General features: G+C 53.7%; 1 protein-coding gene across 1 annotated transcript; it reads left to right on the top strand.

Annotated features, from left to right (window-relative positions):
- Nucleotides 1-1,005: 1,005 nt before the first annotated feature.
- ACAD10 (acyl-CoA dehydrogenase family member 10) lies at nt 1,006-11,375 on the top strand. The gene is given in 14 exon segments (XM_088525142.1): nt 1,006-1,165; nt 1,668-1,816; nt 2,531-2,725; nt 3,144-3,302; nt 4,000-4,159; nt 4,590-4,731; nt 5,746-5,814; nt 6,657-6,838; nt 7,378-7,528; nt 8,406-8,551; nt 9,400-9,573; nt 10,071-10,329; nt 10,331-10,415; nt 11,352-11,375. Coding segments are annotated over 14 exon segments (2,055 nt in total).
- The last annotated feature ends 855 nt before the right edge of the window (nt 11,376-12,230 follow it).

The following is a 12,230-nucleotide window of genomic DNA, read 5'->3' as shown; positions in this document are numbered from 1 at the left end:
CGCCGCCGCTTCCGCCTCGCGCGCCTTTACCCTCTGACCCGCCACACACAGCGCCGTGACGTCGCGGGGCGGCGACGCGGGCACCGGGGCGGAGCGAGCGCCTTCCGGGCCTGCTCTCGCGAGACTCGGCGCTGAAGCCTGCCCTCTTCCTGGCAAGGCAAGGCCTGGCGGGTGGGCACCGGGGCCCGCGCGGGGGGCGGGCACCGGGGGCCACGGGGGGGGGCCCGGAGGGGACGAACGTCCCCTCCGGGCCCCCCCCCGTGGCCCCCGGTGCCCCCCCCCCCCCGCGCCGCTCCACCATTCCCTAGGGATACGGGGCGGGGGGGGGGGGGAACAGGCTGCGTTGCCATGGCGACGCCGCTAGGCCCCGGTGCGTGTGAGAGAGGCCCCGTGGCCAAAGGGTGGGGGGAAAAATCCCCCGTTTTCCCCCCGTTTCCTTTATTTCTTCCCCTCATTTTCCATCGTTTCCTACTATTTTCCCTCGTTTCCTTTCATTTCCCCCCTCATCTCCTGTTTTCCCTCATTTCCCCCTCGTTTCCCGCCATTTACCCCCTCGTTTCCCGCCATTTACCCCCTCGTTTCCCGCCATTTTCCCCCTCGTTTCCCGCCATTTTCCCCCTCGTTTCCCACCATTTTCCCCGTTTCCTGCCATTTCTCCCTTGTTTCCCGCCATTTCCCCCTCATTACCCCTATTTTCCCCTAATTTTCCTCTATTTTCCCCCTCGTTTCCCATCATTTTCTCCTCGTTTCCCATCATTTTCTCCTCGTTTCCCATCATTTTCCCCTCGTTTGCCATCATTTTCCCCTCGTTTCCCTTGGTTTTCCCATTGTTTCCCCTCATTTTCCCATCGTCTCCCCCTGTTTCCCCCCATCTCCCCCACCCGCAGCTGGTCCCTGTTCACCCCACACTCAGTGATGCCCGGGAGCCCTAAACACCGTGTTTCTCTTCCAGGGATCGTGCAGTACCTCCCCGCTTTGGCTGCGGGGTCTCTCCCCATCGGCGCCATGTACCTGCGGTGCCTCTCCAGGGCCATGAGCATCCCGGGAGCCACGAGCATCCCGGGAATGTCGGCTCCAGGCAGGTGCTGGGCATCGTGCCCCTACAAAGCCGTGATCTTTGACGTGGGCGCCGTGCTCCTGCCGGCCCCTCACAGGGTGGCTGCAGGTTTGTATCCTCATCCCGCCTCGCTCTTCTTACACGTCCAGGCAGATTTCACATCGCTTTAGTGCTTCACTCGGCTTCCAGTCGGATATTTAAGAATTTGATGATTTTGCTGGTAGCCCTGCCCAGCTCAATTGCACCATTCACAGAACTAGCACTGACAATTGTCATTTTGTGATGTCCCCAGGTCAGGGCCTGAGCACATTGGCAGATTAAACCGTCCTGCAATAACCCCAGCAGATACCGCCTAGCAGTGGCACCTGGTGCTTCAGGACACTTTAAGGACAAGACGTTTTCACCCCCAGTTCACCCCATCTAAAATGGGGATGAGGCACTTTGATTTGGGGGATGCCAGAACTTCTCTCTGCAGCTGGATAAATGGCTTTAGTCCAGCACGTCTCATGTGGCATTGTCTGAATCAGATTTCAGGGATTTCTAGCTAGTTTCTCAGCTCTGATGATGCCGTTTGTGCTCTCTCCTGACTTTCTTCCTTTCCTCTATATAGACTGGGAGGTCCAGAATTGTATTCCAGCTGGCACCGTCCAACAAGCTGTACTTGCTGGAGGGGAAAATAGTCCCTCTCTGAAGTACACCAGAGGAGAGCTGTCGACTGTGGAGTTTTTGCAGGAATTTGGACAGCAGTGCTTTGACATTGTAAGCCAACTCCCATCTCCTTTCTTTGTGCTTCCTGACTATAGGGAAATGGGATCCTGCGATGCAGGAACATGATGGTTCAGCAGGGAAAAAGGAGCTTTTAAAAGAAAATGTCCTGTGGAAGTTGTTGGTGCTTTGTGTATCGAGCAAGAACGGGCTCAGATTTACTGTCTGCAGTTTCCTAAAGGCTTCTTAGATGTTTAGGAGGTATTGCTATCAATCAGGGCAGATTTTTCACTGCCCTCATCCTCCTGGTCCCTAGACAGCATTCTGAACAGAATTTGCCTTCACTTCCTCCTGCTTGAACACAATGCAAGAGTCTTCTTTTCCATGAAGTCTTTCTAATGCAGCTCAATTTAAAATGCAAGTTCCTTTCTTGCCTGCTGAATAGTGATGTTGCATTTAACTCCTCCGTGCCTTGATTCAATGGCAGACACAGTTCTAGTGTACTTCCCTTTCCCCAGATCAGCCCTTTAGCTTTACTGCTTTTCTGTAGAACCAGTAACATGAGAACTCCATTTTGTTCGGTCTCAGCCAAGAGATTCCCTGTCTGCCTACCACTGCTAAAGGAAATAAGAGAGCAAAATAAGGTGATCAGACAGTATATCTACCCAGCCATTCCTCATCTTGCCTTTTCCTCACTGTTTAAAAAAATATTTTATATATATATATATATAGCTAATTATCGTTGTTGGGATTTCTCTGGTTTCTTAGGCAAATGTTTCAGTTCCAGTGGATTCCTTTCTCTTGCACTTAATCAGAAAGGAGATGATAAAACAGCTCCCCATAATGGCAGAAGCAGTACAGTGTATTCGTGCGGAAGGTCTGAAGACAGCTGTTCTAAGCAACAACTTCTGTCTGCTGAATGAAGAGAGCGTTCTGCCTCTAGACCGAAAGCAGTTTGATGTGGTAAGCCTGGACAGATTTCAGATTGCGTTTCTCTGCCTAGCTTTATAGATCTCTCTTTTTCTTTCTTTCTCTATTTTTTTTTTCTGCTGAAAATCCAGGACTGTTTAAAATCATCTTGTCAACATTATATCATTATTAATTCATCTTTTTGCATATGTTAACTGCAATTATCTGCCCAAATCTGGATCAAGAAGATCTTGAGTCCTTTGGGGGTGCAATAATTACTGCCAAGGCAGTCAGCACCCAAACAGTAACTTGCAGCCCATGTTATCCAGCTGTCAGCCCTCCACCTCTTGTGTCCTTTATTTTCACATTACTTTGCCTGTCAGTCTCACACCCTCCTGCCTCCGTTTCCAGCGCTGCTCAGGTGTTTGTGATCACAGCAGATTCATGCAAAACCCACTGTTTGTCACTGCAGATAGTTGAAACTCGCCGCGAGGGAATGTCCAAGCTGGATCCTCGCATCTACAAGCTCTGCTTGGAGCGCTTGGGTGTTCAGCCCCACGAATCCATCTTCCTTGATGACATCAGCCAGAACCTAAAGGCAGCAGCCCAGCTTGGCATTAAAACAGTGAAGGTACAAAGCAATGCAGCCAGGGCAGACTTTAGGTGTGGTTTCCAAGTCCAGAAACTGTGTTTGACCCGAGTGGCTGGGGACTTGGCGTAGCAGTGCAGCCCCATGTTGCCGTTTGTTTTAGCCGGTCGTTATTTCTGCAGGCTGTAGCAGGATCAAAGGAGAGCACTGCTGGCAAAGTCTGCACCAGCCTGTTTCATTCCCAGCCTTGTACCCTGCAACTAGTGTAACCTTGGAGAAGTTGTTTCTACTTCATAGACCTCAGTTCCCTGTTACAGAAGCAGCCCTAACCGTGTGGTTGAGACCATATTTAATAACTTCCTGGAGGCTCTTGAGTCTTCGTGTACCTGTCACATGAGGTCTGGATAACCCCCAAGCTTTGGAACTTTATGTGAACACAGGGTTTTTATTAAAGTGAGGGGCCCTGCGGGGAAAGTGCAAGCACAGGAAAAGTGAGAAGAGTAAACCCTGCTCCCGTGTACACAGGGAATTCCAGCTCTTATTCCAGGCACCGGCATGTGCCTGTGCCATTGGAACTGGAGCAAGACTAAGGCGGGTGGCTCTGCGAACACTGGTTCTCCTTGTTGCCTGTATGTTTTAGAAGATCAGGGCCTTTGGACTCGCAGATAAACGTATCGCAAGCATGCAGGGCTCTCTGTTTTATCTTCTCTCATCCAGTCTTCCTCCCTCCTGCTTTCAGGTTGTTGATACAGCAGGAGCTCTCAGAGAGCTGGAAGCCTATCTGGGTTTTCCTTTGCAAGGCTTCGTTCCGTATACTCGTTCAGTGAGACCAACCATGGACATACCAAAAAATCGTCTCCAGAAGTACCTTGAACATGTCCTTGGTGGCCAGACAACAGGTACTGCAGTGCTTTCTTCAGCCTGAACGTTCACCTATCCCTGAGTGTTTTGTTCTTTCCATCATATGACAGGTAGATTGAAAATACTAATACCAAAAGGCTTCTCACTCAGCAAGAAAACATTGCAGCCTTTTAATACGCGGTGATCTCTCACTGTTGGACTGGGAAGCAACATTTTAGGACTTTCTTATGTGGGAGGGATTGAGCAAAAGTTGCCAAAGAAATGTCAGGCATGTTCCTAGCGTACTGCCATTAGAGAGCTACTGCCATAGTCCCTAGGGATTTGGGACAGAGAAGGAATGGGTGGGTTCCTGGTTGCTGCAAAGATTCCAACCCCAAGCACAGAAAGGGAAACTAGACCTGGAGAAGTGGTGAAAAATAATCCCAGCCCTTGCTTCTAGCTGCTTATGTTTTGCTCACAACTGCTCAGGTCCACTGGTGTTACGGCAGTTTGGGCACAGAGAGCCTCCCCTCACCTACTACGTCAAGCTTGGAGATCACTCGCTGGTGCTGAAGAAGGAGCCCCCTGACGACCTGCTCCCCACGGGCCCCGCTGTCACCAAGGAGTGCAGGTGAGAAGGCAGCTGCTGTGCCTTGTCCCTGGTGCACGCTGTGCTGGGAGATCCCCGATGGCCCGGCCAAGGGACAGCGCAGTGCCACAACCTGGGGCTGCTGCCCTGCAGCTCTGGGGGAAGGCGCAATTGGGACCCTGTGCTCAAAGCCCCATGAAGGCATTTTCCCTGCCACACCATGGATCCTCCCAGGCCGTGTGGCATAACGCAGCTCTCCCAGCATGTCAGGTGAGGCAGGATCCTTTTAGAAGTCCCTGTGTCCCTTAGAAAAGCTGCCAGCTGAAAGCTCAGGACTCCTGGAGGAACAATGGCTGATCCTGCCTGGTAGATAGGGGCACATTCCTCTTGTTGCATTTAAAGAGCATTGTGTGCGATTCCAGAATGACACTCTTTGTTCGGAATGGGTGCCCAGCCAGGCGTAGTGAGGCTTTGCTGCTGTTGTCTCCTCTCCTAACTAAAGCCTGGCAGGATTTTTTGCCAAGTAAACATGTTGGTTGTTCCCTCTCGGGCTGGCTCCAAAGATGGCGCTCGCATTCCTGCCCGGGAGTTTCACACGGATGCTCAGGAACAGGTTCTGGCCCCTCGTCTGCCTCCTTCCCTTGGCTCGCAGTGGTTCAGACTCCCTCAGCTCTTCTTCCTCCCACACGTGAGCCCCTGTGCAGCGGGGCTCGCGCTGCCAACGAGGGGCAGGAGCCCAGCGGGGCCTGGCCCCCTTGCAGGGGCTGTGCTGCAGGGCAGGCGGCTGTGCCACACACTTGCAGCAGCAGCAGCAGCAGGATGTCTATCGTGCTCTCCCCATGGCTTTCCAAGGAGCGTGTTGGATGGATCCTGGGGTTCTGGGCCTTAGGAAGATTTTGGTGTGTTGCTTTCCTCCCAGCCACATAATTTTAGTGTATTTAACACTGACCACAGGAGTCTTTAATACTGTGCATCTACCTAGCAAAAAATGCAGCTCTGCTGTGGATTCCCCAATGCCTTTCTGTGCTGACATGGCTCTCTGGCTTGCCCTGGCAGGGTGCTGAAGGCGCTCGCTGAGGCCGGTGTTCCTGTGCCCACTGTACTTGCTCTCTGTGAGGACAGCAGGTAATCCTGTCCCTTGGCTTTCACCCTGTGCGTGACAACCTCAGCCAGACCCCGCAAAGGCACAGGCAAAAGAGAAGAGGGAGTCTGGTTCAGGTGTGAGAACCCAGGCAGGCAAACAGGGGTGTTGGTGTGGACTAGCACGGTGATACAAAGGAGGCCTTTGACCTGGAAGGATCCCTGGCCTGGCTGTTGGTGTTTTAAAACATGAGATCCTGGTGACTTGCAGCTCCTAAGACTTTATGTAAGCAGAGTGTTTCCAGAGTGGTCCTGGCCCTGTCCTTCCCTCCTGCCTTCCCTTGGCTGTGGTGCTGGTGGTCTCCGTACTCGGCTGTGGTTCAGCATCGCTGGGTGCTGTTAAACAGCTGCTGGGGTCTGTCCCAGGAGCTGCTGTGTCTCCCAAACCAGGGATCATGAAAGTGCCGTGGCCTAAACTAGCATTTGCCCAGTGTTGGCATAGAGCCTCCAGAGGTTCAAAGGACTGTAGCGTTTTTATTTAGTTTGTTATAGCTGTGTCCTTATTTTAGCAATTAATTAAAATGCTGACTTCCTTTGAAAAGCAACTGTAACTCAGTTTTGTGGGGCCTCCTGCAGAGACTGTCTTGATATGCTCAGGTTTCCAACAAGAAGGTGGTTTTCCCCACTGCCAGACCCCAGGCAGCGAGGAGAGATCCGAGCTTCTCGCACAGGCAGCGGGAGCTGCTGCCCAGCCCGTGCTGCCCGGGGCTGTGGGGACGCAGAGCGATATCCCACAGCCGGGTCAGAGCCGTGGCTCCGGGCCAGGGTGGCAGCACCTGCGGAGCGGGATGGCCCGTGGACACGCCGGTTCCCCCTTGTCCCCCCAGCGTCCTCGGCTCTCCTTTCTACGTGGCGGAGCACTGTGCTGGCCACCTCTACAGGGACGTCGCCCTCCCCGGGCTGCTGCCCAGCCAGCGCAGGGCTGTTTACGCTGCCATGAGTGAGGTCCTCTCCAAGATCCACAGCGTCGAGCTCCGAGCAGCCGAGCTGGAGCACGGCGGGGAGCCTGGTGAGAGAAGGCTACGGATCCCCTGTCGCTGCTTTCTCATCCTGCGTACCAGCATTTCAAAGGACAGGTTGGGGGACAGGACTTGGGGAAACTTGGTGGCAGGTGGACAGGCGTGTCTGCCCCCCAGGCCTGTGCGGGTGTGGAAAGCTGCTTGGGATCCTCCGTGTCTGTGTTTTGTGGTGCCTGGAGTTTCCTTCCTTTGGCTGCACTGTGGGCTTGGGGTCGCTCACTTGCTGCTGTGTCTGACTAAACTTCCTCAGCTTGTCCTGTCTCTCTGCAGGGCTATCTGAGAGCTGGTAGGTAGAGAAGTTGCATATTCGCCCAGAATTGCATTCTTCGCATCAGAATATCAAATCCAGAGCCTAGTTAGGAATGTGTGAAACCCTTGGAAATTATCATTAGATCCTTGGAGCTTATCTCAGGGTGCTGGGCAGAGACCTGCTTGGCTGTTTGTTTCTGCCTGCACTTTTTATGTGTCTGTTTCGAAGCTCTTTTTGTGCCTATCCCTCTTGCTGAGAGCCTCCATTCCCTTGTTGCAGGTGGTTACATTCAGCAGCAAGTTCAGACCTGGACAAAGCAGTATCGAGCTATGGAAACGCAGGTTATCCCAGCCATGGAGAGACTCATTGAGTGGCTGCCTCTGCACTTCCCTGAATCCCAGAAGACAGCAGTGGTGCACGGTGACTTTAGGTACTGCTTGGCTGGCAGCACCTCCCTGGACAGACAAGAGAGGGGAGAGGGTGTAAAACAATGCGCAAGACCTAAAAAGGTGCTGAGCTGGGCTGGCCCAGCAACCTCAGAGCATAAAATCTGTGGTTTGGGTCAGATTCAGCATGTCCTGAACAAGGAGGTCGGGGAGTGCCAGGATCCCCTCGTGTCCTTCCTGAGGAACCTGTCGCAAGAGCTCCGGCTGATGCTTGCACCCAGAGCTCCCACATTTCCCCCGTGCTCCGAGCTCCTTCAGCAAGGGCAGTTTTCCTCCTGTGTTGTCAGCCCCTAGCTGCGAGAGCTGCGAGGGAGGTTTTTGCCCATTCTGGGCCAGGGCTTCTTCGCACATGCTCTCCTAGGCAGAGTTTCCCTGTGCCTGGAAGCCAGGGAGTTCTCTGCTCCCTAGCAGGGATGTTGTTCCCTGTTTTTTCTCCCCACTAGGCTGCTGCCCTCTCCTGGGAGTCACTGCCACGGAAGGCTGTACTGAACAGAATCTATAGCACACACCAGTGCAGGGCTCTGAGTTACTGCTTGTGTTAAAACGACCAGCAAATCCTCCTGGGCAGGGACTTGTCTGCATTGCTTTCTGGCTAGGCTGTCCTGTAACATCTGTTAATGATCTGAGGCTCTAAACTGTCTTATTGCATTCTTCAAAGCACAGTTCGGTTCATTATTAACCGAGGAGTTCTCTGTTGAGTAATCTCAGTCCTTCCTGACCCACGCCTGCAGGAATTAATGTTTCACTCCCAAAGCAGTTTTTGCATAGAGCAAAGGGCATCAGAAGGCACCTACTGCTGCTGAGCGCTGGCATTTTTCCCCCCTCTTGGAACTTTTCTGACCTGTTTTCCCTCTGATACAGGCTGGATAACCTGATTTTTCATCCAGAGAGGCCAGAAGTCCTTGCTGTTCTTGGCTGGAAGTTTTCAACTCTAGGAGATCCCATCTCTGATGTGGCAAATAACTGCATGGCCTACTTCCTGCCACCTCCCTTTGGTACACTGCGAGGTACAGAGAGGGGTGAAGTCACATTTGACAAGTGGCGATAGGAATCAGAGTTCAGAAACAGACAGGCTCCTCTGCAGAGGGCTCAGCTGGCAGTTGGGCTGACTGCTTTTGAAAATATCATATTTCCCCCTCTGCCCTTTTTACTCTTCCTGAAGAATCCCCCATCCAGGGCAGAGGCATCTTCCTGTATGTGACGTGACTGCTCTATCGTGGTCCCCGTCCCCAGTTTGCCTGGGATCTGCCACCTGTTTGATGAGAAAACGTTGGGCTGTGGAGCTGGCCAAGTGCTCCCTCTCCCAGCTGCTTCTGTCCCCCTGTTCATGAACAAGGACCTTTGTTAACAGTGGTGCCAGGGCTGGCCCCCAGGAGAAGGGCCCTGGTTCACAGCTTGCAAATCTGGGTTTAAAAATTCATTTGGATTATTTTCTCTCTCACTTAAGCTGTTAAACTTGGGAACTTCTTTTCCAGAGGAATGACAAGAACCAGATCTCCCTTGGGTGGAGGAATGAACTGTGGACTAAGCCAGACCAGAACAATTTTGCCCAGGAAGCTATACACTTACTAAAGAGTAAAATCTACGGGTAAAGAGTTAGGAAAATCTCTGCCGCCACAAGTTTCCTGCACAGGGGGGAGCCACGTCCCTGGCGAGCCCTGCCAGGGCCCCTGCCTGCACTGCCTCCAAGTAGCCTCTCACATTTGTGGTGTTCAGAGCAGTCCAGAGCTTTGGGGCTAGGTCTAGGTGGCTGCAGAGCATCAGATCAGCCCACGCTTAGAACAGAGCGCCCGCCTCCCCCGCGCCCCCAGCCGCGCTGTCTGCTCACCCACTGCTGCCCCTTCGTGTCTTCCAGGCCTGCGGGAGCGCGAGCTGGAGCGCCTGGGAATCCCCACAGCAGAGGAGTATTCCTGGATGTACTGGGACCACGCAGGAATGCAGCGCCCCGAGAACTGGAATTTCTACATGGCCTTTGCCTTCTTCCGCCTGGCCGTGAGGCTGCAGGGGCTCCACAAACGCTCCCTGAGAGGTGAGGAACCCGGCTAGCCCCACGCGCTGCGCTGGGACGTGGGACACTGCTGGCTTCTCGGGCAGACTCTGCAGTCAGGTTGTGTCCTGTGAACACAGGAAAGGGCCCAAAGGAAGCACAAACAAGGCATTTCCCCATTTTTTTGCTGTTTGCTGGTTGCAAGCTGCAGTTGGCTTTTTATGAGAAGTTCTTGCATTGTTGCTTTTCTTTCGCGGGGGGAAAGGCCGAACTTCGGAGCTCAGAGTTGTGTCCTACAGGTGGAGCTCTGAGCCCTTCCAACTCTGCTTTAGCAGGGAGACTCGCAGGTGGTTGCTGGGACATCTCAGTGGAGTTTTTCTCCATGCACCTGGGAGCTTTGCTCAGAGAATGTTGTTATTTTCCTCTTCCTTAGAGAGGAGTCTTTGGGTCCTACAGGGCTGGCTTTGCCTAAGGCCCATGGAGGTGTTTGCGGTGTGGCTGCATAACCGCAGAAGTGACAGTTCTTCCCTTGTCACCAGGCCACGCGAGGCCAGCCCCAGGGGAGAGCTGCCAGGAGCATGCAGAGCTCGTGGCTGACCTGGCTTGGGATTTTGCCATAAAAGAAGGATTCCGTGTGTTTAACCGCCTCCCTACCACGAAGCCTTTCATGCGACCGTACAGTACGCGAGCCAGGCTTGGGCCGTCCTTCAGCAGAAGTTATGTTACCCAGCCACGTCCTGAGACAGCTCATGTGCTCAAAATTCCTCTGCTTGTTCCCCCCACTGGCTTTTGGGGGACAGCTGGAAAGCGGCATGGATGTCCAGTGGGGTCACCAGATTTCCCGGCACAGTTGGACTCCACATTTTCTTCTTGAAAAACCTAAGGTGAGTCACTTTCCTCCCCAAAGTCACCTTACTTTGCTGCTCCTGCAGCAGGGTAGGCGCTCTGGGCATGTTTCTAGGTGCTCTTTGCATTCCTGATCACATCACACTGTTGCTCGTAGAGTGCCACACCTAGGAGCAAGGGGGCAAGATGCCTTTGGTGGCAACATTGAGGTGACAGAGTTCGTGTTAGGGGCAGCCACAATTTCCAAGGCTTAGACTCCCTTTCAGGAAGAACAGATTAATGCCAGGTGAGCTGTAACCACTGACACTGCTCTACCAAGGTGCAGGATCCAACACATGCTGTCACCGAAGTTGATGGAGTCCCCAGAGCCTGGCTGGGCTTGGGCTTTTGGCACCTGCCAGTCACTTCTTGGTCACTCCCTTCTCCTGGCAGGGCTCTGGAGCATCACTGCTCTCCCTGTGGGAAAGACGGTGTCCATTCTCCTTGCTCCAGATGTGAGCGTGGCTGGGCCTCTTGCTGTGTTGCCTTGGGAGGTTTCCCCGATGTGCAGGGAGCTGCTCACTGCTGCACAGCTTCATTTCCTTCCTTTTGTTCCCTTATCCTGCTCGCCCTGCAGGCACCCCCATCAGCAAACAATGTCCTGCCCAGTGACAGAGCGCCCGGCGCTGCTCTCTCTGGTTGCTGCTGGAGTGGTATTATTAGCTTATTCTAGTGACGTTATCAAATTCCAGCATGTTATTTAACTCCCTTTTAGCTGCCCCATCAGTTGTTCAGTCTTTAGGAAGCAGTTCCTTGTGCTCGGGCAGAAACCAGTAGGAATCTTCATTTCGGGCTGCTTAGCAGCTGATGAAGGCAGAAAACGAGAAGAGCAGCCCTAGGGAACCTGGAAGTGCCATTCCTGGTGTTCAGAAAGGGCTGGCTGCTGCCACGCTTCCTTTCTTGCCCCACGTGGTTTCTCATTTATTCTCCCGCAGGTCCGTGGAGCAGAGCGGCGCTGACCCCAGCGTGGCGCCTCGTGGCCTCCCTGGAGGCAGCTGCGCAGCCGGCCTCGGCACCGGGCAGGAGGCTGGAGCTGCTGCGCTGGCCTGGCAGTGCTGGGGGTCTCTGAACTTCAGTGGTGTCACTGCTATCTGGTTCCAGTGCCTCCACTGCCAGGCCCATTAACGGTGGGGCAGAATCCATCCCGGAGTACTGGGCTGCCACCACTCAACATCAGCCTTGCGAGGGGGAGAGCAGGTCGGGAATGACGAGGTGAGGATGCAGATCTCGATTTTGTGGTAAGGAGATGGAAGGAGGGTGTCTCTTCTCGCTCAGCGCGATGCCTCCAGCAACCTGCAGCGGCTGGAAAAGCTGCAGTGAGTGGCAGCAGGAGTCAGAACAGGACAAGGAGGGCTCTGGCTTCAGCAGAAAGTGCCGCGGAGCTGGAAGGAACTCGAAAGGTCCCCACACCCCATGACTGCAGTGAATATCTCTCAGTTTCATCGGGGACCAGGAACAGTGTGGACCAGATCAGCAGAGGCTTTCAGTGCTTCAGAGACTTGGGCGTGGTTAATTCCTGGGCTCTTGATGTGTAATCTGTATTAACGCGATATTAAAATGAGGGACCCGCTTGATATAGTGACAAGTTCAAGTGTTCAGCATCTGACGCCACTTTCGCTCTGTTGGAAGCGCCGTGTCCGGACAGTGGGATACACAGCTCGCAGCTTCCCTAACCACCCAGTAGCCAGCCCGGCCTGGCCCTCTGGCAGGTCCCAGCAGTGACCCGTGTCACAGCCCCGGGGCTGGCGCCGGTTCCTCCAGTACAGATCCATCAGTGGCCGAGGTGGACACTGGGTCCTGCTCTTTGGGGTGTC

Source organism: Tinamus guttatus, unplaced genomic scaffold, assembly GCF_059628265.1.
Source record: "Tinamus guttatus ecotype Peru unplaced genomic scaffold, ASM5962826v1 Tinamus_guttatus_pri_ptg000223l, whole genome shotgun sequence".
Lineage (NCBI taxonomy): Eukaryota > Metazoa > Chordata > Aves > Tinamiformes > Tinamidae > Tinamus > Tinamus guttatus.
The sequence above is the reverse complement of the archived record's forward strand: the minus strand, read 5'-3'. Positions and strand labels throughout refer to the sequence as shown.